General features: G+C 46.7%; 2 protein-coding genes across 4 annotated transcripts in view; one reads left to right on the forward strand and one right to left on the reverse strand.

The window, feature by feature from the left end:
- Positions 1-258: 258 nt before the first annotated feature.
- On the forward strand, positions 259-4,473 carry SRRD (SRR1 domain containing). 2 transcript variants are annotated; one of them, XM_081174533.1, is made up of 7 exons: positions 259-481; positions 1,458-1,498; positions 1,667-1,938; positions 2,019-2,117; positions 2,311-2,462; positions 2,938-2,983; positions 3,741-4,473. In XM_081174533.1, the coding sequence occupies exons 1-7, from the start codon at positions 264-266 to the stop codon at positions 3,927-3,929; spliced, it is 1,017 nt and encodes a 338-aa protein (XP_081030659.1). In that variant the 5' UTR covers positions 259-263; the 3' UTR covers positions 3,930-4,473. The 2 variants fall into 2 exon arrangements, with proteins under 2 accessions (XP_081030659.1, XP_081030660.1); XM_081174534.1 differs by lacking the exon at positions 2,938-2,983 and having other exon boundaries at positions 3,741-3,884.
- TFIP11 (tuftelin interacting protein 11) overlaps positions 4,429-18,888 on the reverse strand; it is a 28,183-nt gene continuing 13,723 nt past the window's right edge. For both annotated transcript variants that reach the window (XM_081174524.1, XM_081174525.1), the window contains exons 11-14: positions 9,232-9,475; positions 7,406-7,548; positions 6,298-6,463; positions 4,429-5,357 (exon numbers count right to left, since the gene is read on the reverse strand). In XM_081174524.1, coding sequence (XP_081030650.1) covers positions 5,002-5,357; positions 6,298-6,463; positions 7,406-7,548; positions 9,232-9,475 — 909 coding nt within the window. In that variant the 3' untranslated portion in view covers positions 4,429-5,001. The remainder of the gene's footprint in view (positions 5,358-6,297; positions 6,464-7,405; positions 7,549-9,231; positions 9,476-18,888) is intronic.

The following is an 18,888-nucleotide window of genomic DNA, read 5'->3' on the forward strand; positions in this document are numbered from 1 at the left end:
GGGCGAAATGCGCAATAAACACATCCGGTTTGCGATCGAACCGGATCGGAGGAGAAAGGGAATGAACGGGCCAAAGAGAAGCGCCCTCGGAGACACTCCAAGGGCTGCCTCTGCCCGGGCTCCAACTCTGAGGCCTCCCAGCCCAATATTGTGCACCGTTTGTTGCGGAGTGGCGGTCGTAGCGTCGCTACTGCCCCGCATATGGCGGCTGCCGAGTGGGTGAGGGTAGCGGAAGTGGTGTGACTGCCACGCGCCTTTCCTCTATGGTCTCGACGGGTGCCGCGGAGGGACTCTCCCGGTGGAATCGCGCTCGCCCCTGGCTTTGCATGGAGCGCTGCCGAGCGGGCGAAGGCTGGGACGCCCCGGGAGGGAGCAGGCGGCGGCGGCGGCGCCAGCGGCGGAGAGAGGAGCGGGGCGGCGGAGAGGCCGAGAGCCCCGAGGACGCGGGAGAAAGGCAGAGGCGGCGGCTGCGGGAGGCGTGGTGAGGGGCGTGGATCCTCCTTGGGCAGGGGCAGTCTACCCCGAGGGGCAGCTGCGGGCCGCCGGGAGGCTTCCGGGGGAAACCCTTCTCGGGGGAGCAGGGGGCGCGCTGCGTCGTGGGCGAGCTTTCGGGGGCCACATGCCAGGAGCGGGCGGGGCCAGTGGGCGTGACCTGGGACTTCCGAGACGGCACTCCAGCCAGAGTCGGAGAGCCCAGCAGGAGGGCAATCGGGGGAGGGGGCGGCCCCGGCTTGCCAAGAGAGCCACATGCAGCTTCAAGGCGGGCCTGAGGTTCCCCCTGGGCAGGGCAGACTACCTCTGAATGCCCAGCTGCCGCAGGGCAAATCCCAAGGAAAATGTGCCGCATTCCTGCTCTGCTTCTGAGCTTCCCAAAGGCTCGTAGCTGTGAAGGGGCCTCCTTGAAGTATCTGACTGGCTACTGTTGGAAATGACGCCTTGGTCTGTCGGTCTTCGTGGAGCTGGTTCCCTCAGATGTTTTGGACTACAATTCACATTATCCTCAGCCAGCATTATTGTCTTTCCATCACCCGCAGCATCACAGCTGTGATAGCTGCAGCTGATGGGAACTGTAGTCCAAACTAGCTGCAGAACTGGTCTGTAATCGGTTCTAATTTGCAGTAGAAATATATATATTTGTTCAGTAGCAACTTAACACTTCTAAGTTACGTGTGGGTTGGCAATTTGGCAGCAGTTGGCCAACAGGGAACTCTGTGTATGCTCAAGGATGCTGCTCCCTTATTACTTCACATATCCACTTGCATTTAAATCAGGTTCTGGGATTACCGTAAATCCTGATAAGTCTCTGCTAGTATCCTCAAAACCATCATAAACAGGCGTACTGGGTCAGACCAAGGGTCCTGCTAGTCCAGCCTGCTGATCCCACAAGATCCTTCCAGCCCTAAATCCCACCTTCTGTAACATAACTTCTTCCTCTTCTCCCTGCCTTTCTGTGACAGTTCAGAACTGCAGAGCTCAGAATTCTGGGATTCAAGCCTCGGTAAGTCTTGCATCTCAAGAGAGACCTTGGATTTTTATTTTGTAGCTACAGCCTTGGATTTGTGCCTGTTTGTAAGCAAATCTACCCAGGGGTGAAGGTGGTGGGGAGGCAAGATGCAGTCATGGCTGAAGTGGCATTAAGTCTATATTGCACTCTTTCATTGCTCAGGAACCATCTTAAAATCCCTCCCCAAACACCCAGCAGCAGGGAAGGGGGTAACCAGACCTTCCGTGGAGAAAGCCCTCTCTGCCTTTGAGAAGCTGCAGCTCACACCACCAGCTGAGTCAGTTCTTGAGCCCAACTCCCAGCTGCAGGAGGAGCCCAGCCGCAGCAGAGCCCAGGACTTGCAGTGTGTGTGTTATGGCATTGGGAACTTCTCCTCTTGCGTTCAAGCGCGATACCAGCTGGCCTTCCTCCTGCTGCTGCTTGAGGAGCTGAAGGTGAGGGTCACAGCTGTGGCGGACTTGGGAGCAAAGCTCGCCAGAAGCACACAGGCAACATTCCCTCTCTCCCCTTGCAGATCCCTGAAGATCTGTGTTACATATTTGACCCTGTCTTTTCCACGCTGGAAATCAAAGTCCTTGCCCATCTTGGGCTCACGGTGCTCCTGGAGAATGAGGTGAGCTCCAGGAAGAGAGGAGCACGAACTCAGGGAGAAACGTGCCCAGGGATCAAAACACACAGCTGAGGACTGTGGCCTTTCTCAAAATGATTGATACCAAAAGTTCACAGCTTTTTAACTCCTTTAGCTCTTGTGGGCTGGGGGTTGGCTGCAGTTCTTGCAGGATAACACCCCTCTTCCTTGCATCCAGGAGGGAAAACGCTGCATCCACAATCCTACCATCTTCTACATGGTCCACTGCGGAAAAGCTCTCTATAACAACCTGCTCTGGAGCAACTGGTCCATAGAGGCCCTTTCCAAAACAGTCATCATAGGGAACAGCTTCAAGGGCATTGAAGACAGGTAGGGAACCCTTCTGCATCACCCAGCCCAAGAGCAGGCAGGGCTGGGCCTCTTGGCTGCTGCTGCTGCCCAGTGTCTATACAAGAACAGAATTGGCATTTTCCACTTGTCTTCCCAGGAAAATCTGGGTTTTGAAAATTCAACTCCTTTTTGCAGTGATTTCCTAAGAATTTTTGCAAGTATGGTAGTCTCCGAAGGCATTTAACCACACACAGAATGGGGAAGGCTTTGCTCTGCCTCCGCAGTTGGAGGGAGGGCTGCTTCTCCCCACAAGAGGGAGAGCACTCTTATGCTCAACTGGCTTGCAAGTTTCCCACAGACATGTGGCTGGTCCCTGTGGGAACAGGATGCTGGATTAGATGAGCTGTTGGCCAGACCCACAAACCCTCTGGATGTTCTTAGCTTAGCAGCACCCTCTGCTTAGTAGGCCGTGGTGTTGCAACTGCCAATGATTTCTAATGCCCTTTGCTCCTAGGGTGCTGAGCAGGATGTTCCAAAAGGACTACAGTTACATTGCAAAGGTACGGCTTTGTTGCTTGAATAACAGCGACTGTTCACCATCCAGCAGAAGCCCTTAATGTGTCAGCTCCTAATTGGGGGATGGGATCCACACTTACCAACTCTTCTCCCTTATTCCCGCTTGGCTGTGTTCTCAGCAGCTTTGCTTTTGCTGGGCTTATAAAAGTGTTCCAAGAGCTGAGCACCCAGCTTCAAAGGCAACTCTCTTTACAAGCTAACTCCCTCATAAAACAAGCTGACTGAGGCTGCCCTTCTATCAAGCCCCACTCAGTGGAAAACAGGCATCTGGTGGGTCAGGGCGCAGCAGAGCTCTTACGCAGGAGTGGAGCTGCTCTGCACCCAGCAGACACGGAACCTGCTGGATTGCTTGGGTAGCCTTTGATGTGAGCTGGCTTTGGAATCTGCACATCCATTTTAGTCTTATTGGGCACTGTAAAACTTGAAAGCATGCCACACAAATACCGAGATCAGTGGTTAAGATAGGTAATGGAAAAGCTAAGGACCTGTCACCCCTTAGACTGGATTTCCAATTCCCATCCTGGAGGGATATGTCAGGTGATGACAACAGAGGACCACAGGTTCCCCAGCCATAGGGGATGAATTCTGAGGAGTCAAAATATCTGCTGCAGGGGCTTTCATAAATGTGGCACGTGGCTAGCTGTGGATCTGAGCCTGTTGCTATCCTCCTTTCTCAAGGGCCAGTACAGCAGCCAAGTCACCCCCATTAACTGCCTCTTTGCTGTGCTTGACCATTTCTAGGTTTTAATAGCAACAGATGAAGAAGCCCTTCCTTCTCACCCTCAATACTTGGACATATTTAACGACACCTCTATCCACTGCTTTCCTCTGGAGAAACTGAGGGACCTTCCCCCAGAGATCTGGGAGCTTCAGGAGGAGCCAGTTTACCCAGATGAGGATCAGCCAGAGATCATCAGAAACAAGAAATGAAATTCAATTCCAGAGGCTATGGACTGGAGGTGCAGGGCTGGGTTTGGGTTTCCTTCTTTGGAGAGGGGCTTGAGTTACTTCTGGTGTTGCAAAGAGTTCATGTTCATGTCACACACACACCCCACCCTAAAGCAGATGACTAGCCACACTATTTGTGTGTTGCTCTATGGCATCTCCATGGGACAAATGAGGCATGCGCAGCATGCACAAGATGCCAAAGCTCTCCTTGTCTCTCTCTCGCTTGTTCACTGAGCGGCAGAGCTTTGGAGGATCAATGGGGAAACCCAAGCATCACCACCATCTCTGTTCAACTCTGGTCTGGTACCTCCTATGAGAGTTCCCTCATGGGATGGGAAAAGGGGCAGAGATCTGGTGGTGCTAGGCAAGCTGCCCAGTAGGACTGGGCTCCCTCATTAAGGGAGAGAGCCATTCACACTCCCAGCTGCTGCTTCACAATTAAGGCAGCAACTTCTCAGAAAACCAAATTTCTCCACAAACCTTGTATTTCTAATAATGTTTTTAATTAAAAGCAACACACACTGAACTTTTGTGGTCATTTCTTATTGCCAGTTACCTCCTCCCCTGTTCAACATTGTGAGCAAGCCCTGACTCCTGCCAGGTCAAACTGCACCAACAGTGCTGTGATCTCACACTTGGAACTACTGTCTCACTCTAGCTGCTGCATCTCAAAACAGAGCTAAAAAAAAAAAAGTTGACATTTTTATTCAGGGCATCAGCATTTTCTACATGCACTGATTGGAAGCTCAGGTGGACTAAGGCTGAGCAAAGGGCTGAACAAAGGGTGGAGGTGCTTCCAATCAGATTTAGTGGTTATGGTACTTGGCCCCCAGCCCTAGATACAGGGGGCTAGACACCTCACAACATTAGATGCACTTGGTTTGCACTGGTCTTTCTGCAGCCTGGCAGGAGAGTTTCAGCATAGCCCTCAACCCACACGCACTGGGGCAGCGCCCGCTCAGGGACTGCCTTCCTGCACCTCCCAGTCCCCAGTGAATGAGGCAAGGCAGCCTGCATGGCAGTGCTGTGCCCCCTGAGTCCCAGCACCTTGTCCTCACTTTGCCATGTCGATGAGGCTCTGCAGGGAGGTGGGGACCCAGGTCTTCTCCCCCTGCACAAAGACCACACCCCGGTCAATGTAGATGACGATGCGGCCAAAAGTGTAGAGCTGCTTCCCTTCATGCCGTTTTCCAATGACTGGCATGAAGACGATGTTGTGCTCCTCCGCCTTGGTCTGGATGAGGTCCTTGAAATTCATGGGCACAGAGCCTGCGGCCATGCCGATCCCGCGCTGCGCCATGTTCTCAGCCTCCCGGCGCTCCTGCATTGCCTCATACTGGAAGTCCTTCCGGCGCTCTGTGTGTGTGAGGTAGGCAATGTTCTCGCGGGCCCCAGGCTGCATGTAGCCACCTGGCAGAGGAGCAAAGGGAGAGAGATGAGATGGCAGCTGGCAAATTTTTGCAGCCTGTGCTCTGCACAGGCCCTCCTAGCACACAGCCAGAGCCCAAGGGAAGAAGACACAGGGGGTCACACAGCCTGCAAGGCTGCCCAATGAGCTGGAAAGGTGGAGCGAGGGGACAAAAAGCAGAAGAGGAGCCCTCAGCTGGATCAGGCCCAAGTGGGCCCATCTGGTCCAGCATCCTGTGTTCTCGGTGGCCAACCAGGTGCCCCAGCGGGAAACCCGCAAGCAGAACCCGTGCACAAGAGCCCTCTCCCTCCTGTGGCTTCTACCAACTGGTATTCAGAAGCATCACTGACTCTGACAGGGGAAACTGAGCACAGACATCCTGGCTAGTAGCCTTTGATAGCCCTTTCCTCCTCCATGAACCTGCCTAATCCTCCTTGAAAGCCATCCAAGTTGGGGGCCTCCTGGGGGAGCAAGTTCCATAGTTTATGCAGTCCCTGTTTCTTCTCCCACTGTGCTGATTTTGACGAGGTAAGGAATAGCAGACCTTCTGAAATTGGGGCAAAGAGGAAGAGGAGAACCAACTGTTCTGAAGAGCTGGAAAGGACTATAAGAAACATGGGAGCTCATAGTGCAATTCTATGTGTGTCTCTTCAGAAGGACGACCCCTTGGATTCAGTGGGATTTACTCATGAGTAAGTGTGCAAAGCAAGGGTAGCCCAAATGATGATCTCCAAATGTGGACTACCACCCTCCCCAATGGCCGCTTGAGGCTGGTGAAAATCGTGGCCCTTCTACAGGGCTCTGCAGCCTCAGTCTCTTCCATTTTCCTTCTATATGAAAAGGGACACTGTTGTTTTGAGCGACTGTTTCCAATGATGATCCTTGAATTACTTCACTGCCCAGCCAATGCAACATTTGTGTTGGCATCCATCACTCACGCACCGACACTGGAAGAGACCGCTCTGTTCATGATGTCCAGAGCCTCGTTGAATTTTTCCTTGATGGAGGGATGGGCCAGCACCTGGTCGGAGAACATCGACTTCCAGCCCAGGTACCACTTGGTGATCTCTTCGTAATTGGGGTTGTTGCTGAGCCAGGAGCACAACACCTGCAGGAGGAGGAGGGTCAGCAGCAGGGAGACCACAAGCAACCCAACCCACCCCCCAAGGCAGAGCTCACAGATCAGGGACTCAAGGCTTTACTTGGGCTGCGGACGGGACAGGCTCACGAGGAAGCAGCGTCTGATGCATTTCTGATCCAGGGACAAGTATTTCAAGGGAAAACCAGAATCCACCCAACTTCAAAAGGAGAGGGCCAGCAAAGCCCCTGCTGAAGTCTGGCAGCTCACATGGAACTGTAAAGGGGGGCACTGGCCAAAAGGAAAAAAACAAGTTCCAGCAACACCAATCCACCCCTGCTAGCAGAGAAGCCAGAAAACCAAGCAGGTCCAGAGAGATCAGATGAGCAGGAAGAGAAAGGGAGGAAAGATGGCACACAAGACGTTTCTTGTCAACTGTCCCTCGACAGAGATAATTATGTGGTGATTAATGATAACTGAGTTGTAAATCTTGGTTATCACATCTCTCTGGTCCTCTACTCTGGACTGTATGTACACGAAGGTGATGGCTGGCTGGTGAAAGACCCTGTGTGAGAGGCAAGGAAAGGAAGAGCTCCCAGGGTGGGAGGCTGGGAGAGGAAAGGGAAGCTCCCAGGTGAGAGCTGAGGGGGCACCCCCTTCTGTATGAGACATGGGTGAAGATCTGCCTTTGAGAGAGGACTTTGCACTTTTGTTGTTGTTCTAAAAACAGCCATAATAAAAGTTTTGTGGCAAACAGATGAGCCTGCCAAGCTGCAGGGCTCCAGTCCATTTCAGCAGGGGTGCCGGGGGCAGAGTGAGGATTCCTTACTGCCTCTTCCCTGGAGCCACCCTTAAGCAAAAGCTGAACTGAATGTGAGTTCACAAAACCCAACACTGCTGTTTGTGGCAACCTCAGATGTCCCTAAGGAAAAGTGTGGCTGAACCCAGCCGGACACTGCTGGAGTCACACACCTGCAACCACTTGGGGAAGAAGTGCTTCTCCAGGATCCCCACAAGGCTAGAGACAGAGATCATCCCTTCCCAGTCCATCACCCAGAAGAAGGAGTCCATGTGCTGCTGGTGGGGGTTGATCATCAGCTCGTTCAGACACAAGCCTGTGGAGGAATGTGGAGATGACAGCAAGCTTAAACCAGCTCAGCCTAGAGAGCAGAGGGACTTCTTTGCACGTGCAACCCCCCCCCCCCAATTGTTGATGTTCTCCCCTCAGGGAAACCAGCAAAGCTGCAACCAAGATAAACTTTGTAGGGATGATCGCTGGGTCCGGAGCACACTCCCCACCCGCAGGCAGCCTCAGCCTGCCTGCACGCGTGACCTTGGGGTGCGGAGCACACTCCCCCTCACAGACAAAGCCACAGCTGTCTGAACATCATGCCTTCTGTCTAACCTTTTGTGATCTCAGTAGTCTGTGGTGTCCTGTCTGTGACCTTTGTCTCTGAGACCTTTGTCTCCTTCGTCATACACTGTGCAAGGGGAAAATGACGCGATGGAAACAGGTGCCAAAATAACTTTGTACCACACCACGAGCTCGGGACTGGAAGAAGTATAAAGGTCACAGCCCAAAATGTATCTGCCTGGGTTTGCATATTTGTGTCAATAAAAGGAGCCTCCACAGAGCTGGCTGGCAGCTTGCATGCAGCTCACCTGTGCGCAGCTCACCTGCATGATCAACTCCTGCCTCATGTCCTTCACTTCAGAAACAACTTTCTCTAGTGAGGATCCCAAAAGCTCTTTCAAGCTGTAAGAGAGCAACTGCTGAACTCCCTGTTCCTTCCTCACTTGGATACACTTCTCCCTGAGCTCTGCCACGGATCATCAGCTGGACCAGCCTTCCCCAGCCAAGCACTTTCAATCTGCCCCACTACTGTACAATCGTAGTGACTGAGGACAATGGGAAGTGCCAGATTGGAGGTGGCTGCCCTAGATTCCTACACTGGAGAAAACATTGCGCTGACTCCAACCCCAAACATTTTCTGCCCCCAAGAGCAGCCCAAATAGGGAGAATGGGATGGAGTATAGCTGGCAGCTGCAAAGCATCAACCCTGTACTTCCTACCCCATATCAGTTTCACATAACTCAGCAACAGAAACAAATTTTAAAAATTCCTTCCAGTAGCACCTTAGAAACCAACTAAGTTTGTTATTGGTATGAGCTTTCGTGTGCATGCACGCTTCTTCAGATACACTGAAACAGAAGTCACCAGACCCTTATATATAGTGAGAGGGTGGGGAGGGTTCACCCTTCTGAGTAATACCCCTCCCCTCCCTGAATTTGTAACTCAGCAAGACAGCAAGCCAATAGGAAGTATTCCAGAGCCAAAATGAGCTCCGGAGGCTGCTGCCTGCCTTACCCCACTATCCACCCTGCCTCAAACCGACACCCTACCTACCTACCAAACAAACAAACCCAAATCAGCAAGAATTAAAGTGAGTTTAAGGCACGTGCAAATTCTGCATGCCCACGCTTTGGTCTCTGCCCCTCTTGCATGTGCTTCTGTGGGACAGTCCTGCTTCCTTAACCCCAGAAGGGTTTCTTGAGAGGCAGGGCACCCATTCTGCATGCAAGAAGCTCCAGGTTCAACCCGTGTCACTGTCTCCACGCAGGACAGGGAAGGTGCCTTGCCAGAAATCCCGGAGAGCCAGGCACTGTGTGTGTAGGCAATGCGGAGCTAAATGGACCTGTGGTCTGTTTTAGAAGAAGGCTGCTTCCCGCAAGGCCTCCAACCCCAGTCGCCCGCCTCCTGGTCTGCTGCAAAGGCAGCTCTGGGGGGACCGACTCACCCAGCTTGGGCACAATGTTCTTGATCATGAAGGCCTCCCAGGACCCCGGGGTGAAGACCTCCTTCCAGGGCTGCAGGATCAGCTTGGCCGAAGAGTCGCTGGGATGCCATTTCTGGAGGGCGTTGGACAGCTTGTTGCGGATGGGCGAGTAGAGTGGTTCGAGCCGGGTGTGCATTAAGGGCAGCCAGGGGTGGATCCACGAGTGGATGGGGACCGTGTCCGTCAGGGGATTCCAGCTTTCCACCTTGAAGCAAGAGCAGCAGTAAGCCTTATGGGACACCCAGAGGCATTAACTTACTGCTTTTCTATCCCACCTTTTTCTCCAAGGAGCTCAAGGTGGCATATGTAGTTCTTTCCTCCCTCATTTAACTTCAGCTTCAAAGGAAGGAAAATAAAAATAAGATCAGTAGAAGATAAAGTAAAGTTTCTGACCAAATACGAAGAAGATCTGCAGAAGGGAATTGGAAAAGAGCTAACAGCATTGGATAGAAGATCACCAGATAGAGGACCAGAGCAAAGAGCATCGGACAGAAGATCACCAAACAGGGGAACATTGGATATATCAACATTATCCTTTGGATTGGACCTCCCAGTGAACGTGCCATCATCACTACCAACAGAAGAGGAACAAGCATTGGGAGCAGTTGGGGGGGGGGGTTCCAAAGTAACCACATGATGGTGCTGCAGGTCTTGAGCTGGAATGTTAATGGACTGAACTCCCCCGAAAAAAGGCGGAGAGTATTTCATTTATTGAAAAACGAGCATTTGGACTTGATTTGTTTACAAGAAACACACGTGATAAGGCTACATAGGAAGATATTGAGCAATAAAAGATTAGGCCAAGAATTTATTTCATCGGACAAAGTAAAAAAAAGAGGAGTGGTCCTCTATGCAAAGGAGAGCCTATCACCAAAATTTATATTTAAAGATGATCAAGGAAGATTTGTTGCAATTGAAATTCAATTACAAGGAGAGAAATTTTTGATTGTAGGTATTTATGCACCAAATGAAGGAAAATCGGAGTTCTTTAAGAAGTTACATGGGACTTTGATGGACTATATGGACTACAATATGATTTTGATGGGAGACATGAATGGAGTGGTGTCTACAAATATGGACAAGGCACAGAGACAGGTAGTCACCAAAAACCTTTTTTGACATGACTGAAAATATGGACTTAGTTGACATTTGGAGAACGAAGAACCCTCTGGGAAGAGAGGGAACTTTCTTCTCTGAGGCTAAAATGACTTGGACAAGAATTGACCAAATCTGGGTAACCAGGGGACTGGTCCCGAAGATCTGTAAAACGGAGATTTGCCCTAGAACTTGCTCTGACCATAATGCTGTGAAGATGGAAATGAAATTGACGTCAATTGGTTCCTTTAGATGGAGGATGAATGATACTTTGTTTAGGAATGAAGAGGTGACCAAGAAGGCCCAAAAAACTCTAAGAGATTATTTTGAGATAAATATGAATACTACAGTGGAAAAAAGAGTAATTTGGGACGCAAGCAAGGCAGTTATGAGAGGATTCCTAATACAACAGAATGTAATTAAGAAGAAAATTCAGAATGAAAAAAAGGATAAAATCCTGGGGAAAATAAAGGAAGGAGAGAAAAAATTGAGAGCAAAACCAAAGTCACAGGAGATCCTGAAAGAAATAAAGCTATACCAAACACAATATATGAAGCTGATGAATCAGGAAATAGAATGGAAGATCAAACTGATGAGGCAAAAGACATTTGAATCGGCAAATAAGTGTGGGAAACTGTTGGCTTGGCAGATGAAAAAAAGACAAAAACTCAACACTATTACGAACTTGGAAGTGGAAGGAAAGAATATACAGAACCCAGTGGAGATCAGGAAGTGTTTTCAGAGATATTTCAAACAACTTTATACACAGGAGAAGCAAAAAGAAATGGATATTGATCGATTTTTAAAAATGAATGGACTACGTAAAATCTCTCAGGAAAAACAGTTAATGTTGAACTATAAGATATCGGATCAGGAGGTGGAGGAGGCCATCCAAAACATGCAATTAGGCAAATCTCCAGGACCAGATGGTTTGACTTCAAGATATTACAGATCTTTGAAAGAATGGTTAATACAACCATTGAAGGAAGTTTGCAATGAAATATTGGAAGGAAGACAGGCACCAGAGTCGTGGAAGGAAACCTATATCACACTTATACTGAAAACAGAGACTGAAAAGACACAGCTCAAGAACTACCGCCCTATATCGCTGCTTAATGTGGATTATAAAATTTTTGCAGATATTTTGGCTAAAAGATTAATAAAGGTGTTAGCAGAAGAAATTCATAAAGACCAAGTGAGCTTTCTCCCGGGCAGACATTTGTCTGACAATACGAGGAATATAATTAATATTCTAGAAAAATTACAAGTGAATGTCAATACTAAGGCAGTTTTGATATTTGTGGATGCAGAGAAAGCCTTTGACAACATTTCTTGGAGTTTTATGAAAAAGAATCTACAGGGGATGGGGGTAGGCCAAGGTTTTGAAAATGGTATAGGTGCAATTTATTCTGAACAAAAGGCAAAATTAATTGTGAACAATTTAGTGACAGAAGAGTTTAAGATTGAGAAAGGGACACGACAAGGCTGCCCAATTTCTCCATTGCTTTTTATATCGGTCCTAGAGGTTTTGCTAAATATGATTAGAAAGGACCAAGAGGTTAAAGGTATTCAGGTGGGAGCTAAACAATATAAATTGAAAGCATTTGCTGATGATTTAGTATTGACTTTACAGGAGCCAGAACCTAGTACTAAACGGGTATTGGAACTGATTCAAGAATTTGGACAGGTTGCAGGCTTTAAGTTGAATAAGATGAAAACAAAGGTTTTAGAGAAAAATTTAACTATGAATGAGAGAGAGAAGTTTCAGGAGGAGACAGGACTAACATTGGTTAAAAAAGTGAAATACGTAGGGGTTAACATGACTGCTAAAAATGTGAACTTATTCAAGGATAATTATGAAAAATGTTGGACTGAAGTGAAAAAAGATTTAGAAGTATGGACAAATCTGACGTTATCATTGTTAGGCCGAATTGCTGTGATAAAAATGAATGTGCTGCCAAGGCTGTTATTTTTGTTCCAAACATTGCAAATTTTGGATAAGATGGATTGTTTCAAAAAGTGGCAGAAGGATATTTCTAGATTTGTTTGGCAGGGCAAGAAGCCTCGAATAAAATTTAAGATACTAACGGATGCTAAAGAAAGAGGTGGATTTACATGACAGCAAAAAATGGGAATCTGTTCAAAGACAATTATGAAAAATGTTGGGCTGAAGTGAAAAAAGATTTAGAAATTTGGTCAAATTTGAAGCTTTCACTGCTAGGCCGTATTGCTGCGATAAAAATGAATGTATTGCCTAGAATGTTGTGTCTGTTTCAAACATTGCAAATTTTGGCCAAAATGGATTGCTTCAAGAAGTGGCAGAGAGATATCTCTAGATTTGTCTGGCAGGGCAAGAAGCCTAGAATAAAATTTAAAATACTAACGGACGCAAAGGAAAGAGGTGGATTTGCCCTGCCAGACCTTAAACTTTATTATGAATCAGCAGCTTTTTGCTGGCTGAAAGAATGGCTGCTTCTTGAAAACAGACATTTTGGATTTAGAAGGTTTTAATAATGTATTTGGATGGCATGCATATTTGTGGTATGATAAAGTCAAAGCACACAAAGCATTTAAAAATCACATTGTCAGGAAAGCATTATTTAATGTCTGGATAAGATATAAGGATCTATTGGAAAACAAAACCCCAAGGTGGCTGTCACCGATGGAAGTGAAAGCTCAGAAAAAGCTCAATATGGAGGCCAAATGGCCGAAATATTGGGAAATTCTGGAACAAGAGGGAGATAGACTGAAACTGCAGAGTTTTGAGAAACTAAAAAATAAAGTGCGAGACTGGCTTCATTATTATCAGATAATGGAGGCATACAATTTGGACAAGAAAATTGGCTTCCAGGTGGAAAAATCAAAATTAGAAACAAAACTGCTAGAACCCAAAACTAAGATTTTGTCAAAGATGTGTAACTTCCTGTTGAAACTGAACACTCAGGATGAAATGGTGAAATCTGTTGTGATTAAATGGGCACAAGATGTTGGACATAACATAATGATGGCTGACTGGGAACAGTTATGGACCACAGGTATGAAATTTACGGCATGTAATGTCTTAAGAGAGAATATTGTGAAAATGATATACAGGTGGTACATGACACCAGTCAAGCTTGCAAAAGTCTATCATTTGCCCGATAATAAATGTTGGAAATGTAAAGAAACCGAAGGTACATTCTTTCACCTTTGGTGGACATGCCCAAGGATTAAGGCTTTCTGGGAGATTATCTATAATGAAATGAAAAAGGTATATAAATATACCTTCCTGAAGAAACCAGAGGCCTTTCTCCGGGGCATGGTCGGCCAATTGGTGCCAAAGAAGGACAGAACTTTTTTTATGTATGCTACAACAGCAGCAAGAATACTTATTGCAAAGTATTGGAAGACGCGAGATCTACCCACCCTGGAAGAATGGCAGATGAAGGTGATGGACTATATGGAATTGGCAGAAATGACTGGCAGAATCCGAGACCAGAGAGAAGAGTTGGTGGAAGAAGATTGGAAGAAATTTAAAGACTATTTACAGAAATATTGCAAAATTAATGAATGTTAGAATGATGTCTGAATGAAGTTAAGTGGTTTTAGCAGCAATGTTATTAAGGTGTATGTAAAAATGGATTGTTAACAGGTGAAAATCCAAAGTCATAATTTAGTAAGTTAAAGAATTAAGATAAAAACAAAGAGGGAAAGGAATTGCTGAATTAATTAATAGAACTGGAATACAAAAAAGGGAGGTGTGAGGAGGTCAGGGAAGGAAGGAAATGAAATGTAAGGTACGGAAAGATTGATGCGTTTTTTAAATGTTTATTATCTTTTTTCTGTATTTTGTATTTTTATTTTTTTGTTTATTTATTTTTTATTTTTCTCTTCTTATTTATGTAATCTTTTCTTTGAAACTTTAATAAATATCATATTAAAAAAAGAAAGAAAGAGGTGGATGTCAGGGAAGAGTTAGATGTTTCCAGTTTCCCAGAGGGAGAAAGCATTCGCCAAGGGGGGAAGGAGAGCAGTGAATCTAACAGAAGAGAGCAAGAGGAACAAGAGGGAGGGACCGGCTGTTTCCAGGAGAGGCCAGGGTTCAGTTCTAGCTCAGATTGGGAGGAGGGGAGATCCAAGCCAGCTCTAGCCAGGAGGGTAGGAAAAAGAGCGGGAAAGCAAAGGGAAGGGCGCCTTCGCCATTTTGAGAGTGCCTGGTCATGGAGAAGCAGAGCTTAGAAGGTATCTGAAATAAGTGACTCTGAGGAATAATAGTTAAGAACCGTTTGTAAGAATGTTTTGTTAATACACAATAAAAGGTTTTATAAAAGAACAAGAAGCGTTTGTGTGGTGATCTGAAGAGGACAACGACCAGTCCTGACAGAATACCTTCTGCTCTGCGCCTCTTCACTATAAGTAAAGAAGGAGAAGCCAAAATGGAGGGAGCTGTGGCGCCAGTTGGGCAAGGAGAAACCCCAGGGCTCCAGCTAACATTACAGGACTTATGGCAACAGAACTTACAGTTGAAAAGTCAAGTCGATATACTATCGGCAGCACTGGGAGAACATAGAACCATGCTGCAAGCGATGTGTGGAGATAAGAGTGAGTAAAACATTTACTGTACGTCCGCGTAGCTTCAAGGGAGAAAGCTCTGAATACATGGCTTTCAAGACAGAAATTTCTTACATAATTGAGATAAAGGATAAAGAATTTCAATCTGAGCAAGAGAAGGTTGCTTATATGATTAATTTCTTGGAAGGGAGGGCTAAGGACTGTGTTATACCCCTAATATCTCGGAGGGATGCCGCCCTAGGAAATTTACAAATTTTTCTGCAGTATCTAGACACGATTTTCTTAGACCCTGCACATGAAATAACCACAGCTAAGCAGCTGTTGAGAATGAGACAAGGAAAAGACACTGTGGGAGTTTATTGGTCCAACTTTAGTTTGCTGGTGCAGAAATTAAAATGGGATCTGAATTCCCCAACAGTTGCAGCCCTTTTTAGGGAAGGACTGAGTAATGAGATTTTAGACCAATTGGCCCAAATGCCAGAACCCAGTTCCTTGGACTCTCTGGTTCGAACGTGCCTGCAATTGAGCCTACGCGTGGAACGGAGGGCTAGTGAAAAGAAGGAACAATGGCGACCATGGTGGCGAGAAAAGAATATTATCGAAAGTACAGAGAGCAGAGCGGTCAACGTGCCAGGACGAGAGCGGCCAGAGCCCATGGAATTAGGAGCAGCCAGACCCCTCCCAGTTACTACCTCTTCCATGGTAAGAGGAAATGCAGGGAAAGGAAGAGACACAAGGCGTTGCTTTGTCTGTGGAAAACCAGGGCATCTAGCACGACAATGTCACATTAGTAAAGGATGGGAGTCTCTATCTGGAGCAGACATGGACTTCCCGGTTGGCGCCATCGCCGAATGGCGGACTCCCTCCGAGCTCCGGAGGGAGTCTGCTCGGCAGGGGCTGGGTCCTACCGCGCCGGCGACGCGGGGACCCTCAAAAACCACGGGCACAGAGCCCGTGGACATGGGGACCCGGCTGGCACCGCTAGCGCCCTCCCGACTCGTGAAGGAGCCTTTTTAAAGGCTTCGGATCGGGTGCCGGGGAGTGGCGTGGTGCTTTGGGTCTATCGCTTCCCCTGCCGAGCGCAGCCGCATGCCATTCGACGGAGAGCGCTGGCTTCTTCCATTTGAAATTCGGACTATCAACAACAACCCGTGAGTAATTGGGAAACCGGGTACAAAAGGAGAAAAAAAGAATTTTTTTTCGGATTCGGCACGAGCGGGGGCGATCTAAAAAGGAAGTCAGTCCCCCCCTGATTGTAAACATTCTAAAACAAGGACTGGGTAACCAAGATCGATTCAGAAGTTTACCGCTGATAAAAATCATAAATTCCACGATCCGAAATTACAAGAATTGTGCTGGAGGAGAAGAGTGGAGGGTGAGAGGGAAAATGCAAGCCCCCCTGGGAACCGAGGCGATTCGCAGAGCCTGGCGAAGAGAGACGGAGACTTTGACAGCTGTCAAAGTAGCTGTCAAAGCTTGAGAATATAAAGAGGACTTTGTTACAAGTATTTTGCTGGCTAATTTTGTTACAAATTGACATTATATGGATATAAATTGTCGGGAAAAAAGAAACAACAACTTGACTTTTGGATTAGAGGATACAAAGTTACTGCAATCCCCCTAGAGGGGTTTCAGGACATTACAAGTGGTCGTAAGTGGAAAATTACTCTGGGCTGAGCACAGGACTTATTCTCTGGGAAAGCGGCAAAACTGAAATAGTATTTTGTCTACAGAGGTGTTTACATTAAAAGGAGACAATAGAATTCTCTATTGAAGAAAGGAAGGGACTGGACGTAAGTTTTTGTTCCTGAATAACAAACCTCTGTAGAGATACCAGATCTCGGAATAAGAACGTTTTAGCAGCTGAACAAGACAAGAAACCTGAGAAAGTAAGGAATAAAAAGAACAAAGGACCAACTACGACACGGAAAGAACAATGGGAGGAGCAACAAAGACTAAGGAAACTAAAGGCCTCTATTTGACTGGATTTTTGAAGTTAAACATCATTAAAATAAACAAATTAAAAGAAAACCGGCAAGGTGGAATGGGGAAAAATCTGGCTATGGACTTGAGATCTCCAGGCTGATAACATATAGACTGATGGACATGGGGAATTCAAACCGGGGAAGGGAGGGGGAGTTTTGGAATCCAAAGGCTATGTAACCAACTTTTTGAATTTTCTTATATCTTTTATCTTCTATTTCTTTATATAACTTTGGTATTTTGATCTAACATGTTTTAAAAAAAGGGGGGGGAATTCGTGGAAGGAAATTGGGGCAGATCTTGGGGGAAAAATCTTTTTTCTATTTCTGTTAAAGATGAGGAGTGATGGTAAGATTGTATAAATTTAAATTGGCTAATGTTAAACATATTAGGTTTAAATTGGGAATGAGAGCTTGTGGAACCAACTTAGGGAAAGGGGAATACAGTCGGGAGGGGAAGGAGGGAGTCCTAGAAAGAAGGTTATGAAAATAAGGATTCAAATTTGTCTTTCTTTTTCTTTCTTTTCTTTATCTTTTCTATTTTTCTTATTCTGTTACTATTGGAAATTTTAATAAATATGATTATAAAAAAAATAAAAAAATATCTGGAGCAGACATGAGAGAAGAAAATTGCATCAGGGAAACGAATGTCCCCGGCTGGAAATGGGAGCTTGCAGCCGGGTGGAGAAGCAATAGAAGGCTCTCACGCGGAACCACCTATCCCAGGACTAACGGTGAAGGTGCAACTACAACTACCCAATGGACATAGGGTCCAGGTAGAGGCGCTGTTAGACTCAGGAGCATCAGCAGATTTCATAGACCAGAAATTGGTACAGGAACACAAAATCACTTTGTTACCTTTGAGTTTCCCACTGCGAGTGAAAACAATCAACGGCAGACCGCTACTTTCAGGAGAAGTGACTTGCGAGACTCCACCAATGAGAATGGATATGGGCCATCACTCAGAGACCAGGGCATTTCATGTGACCAAACTAGCTGGGCACCCGATAGTCCTGGGCATGAGTTGGCTGAATCATCATAATCCGGTGATTGCCTGGCATCAAAGGTCTTTGGTTTTTGGTTCGATATATTGCATGACACATTGTTTGGGGCAAAAGGGAAAAATCTCGGTGGAAGTAATGGGAACAGAGGTAGAAGGGAAGTTGATGGGGAATGAAAGTGAGATTCCATCACAATATATGGCTTATCAGGATGTTTTTTGTGAAAAAGAAGCGGATAAACTTCCACCACATAGGCCTTATGATTGCAAGATAGATCTAGTCCCTGGGGCACAGTTGCCACCAAGCAAGATATATGCCATGTCGGAAGTAGAATCTGCAGCATTGAGGGAGTTCCTGCAAAAGAATTTGCAGAGAGGTTTTATTAGAGAGTCCACGGCCTCTGGGTGTGCTCCTGTCTTTTTTGTCAAAAAGAAAGGGGAGGAAGGGGCACCAAGATTAGTATGTGACTTCAGAATCCTTAACAGTCAAATGAAGCCTCGTGTGTGCCCACTGCCACGTATAGATGACCTCTTAGAGAGAGTAAGGTCAGCCAAACTCTTTACCAAGCTTGATCTACGAGGAGCATATAATCTGATAAGGGTCAGAGAAGGGGATGAGTGGAAAACCAGTTTTTGTACTAAGTATGGTGCATTTGAATTCTTGGTAATGCCTTTTGGCTTGCAAAATGGCTCAGGGGTATTTCAAACCTTCATCAATCACGTCTTAGCAGGTATACTGGATCAGTTCTGTGTCTCTTATTTAGATGACCTCTTAATATATAGTGAAAGTATGGAGGAACACGTAAAACATGTCACACAGGTGTTAGAGATTGAGGACCAACAGGTTATATGTGAAGTTAGAGAAGTGTAAATTCCACACACAAAAGGTGGCGTTCCTGGGATATTGCATTTCCCACAAAGGGGTGCACATGGACCCCAGTAAAGTTCAGGCAGTGGTGGAATGGGAGGCACCTAAAACTAAGAAAGATC

This window comes from Podarcis bocagei (genome assembly GCF_964188305.1).
Source record: "Podarcis bocagei genome assembly, chromosome: 16".
NCBI classification, from domain to species: domain Eukaryota; kingdom Metazoa; phylum Chordata; class Lepidosauria; order Squamata; family Lacertidae; genus Podarcis; species Podarcis bocagei.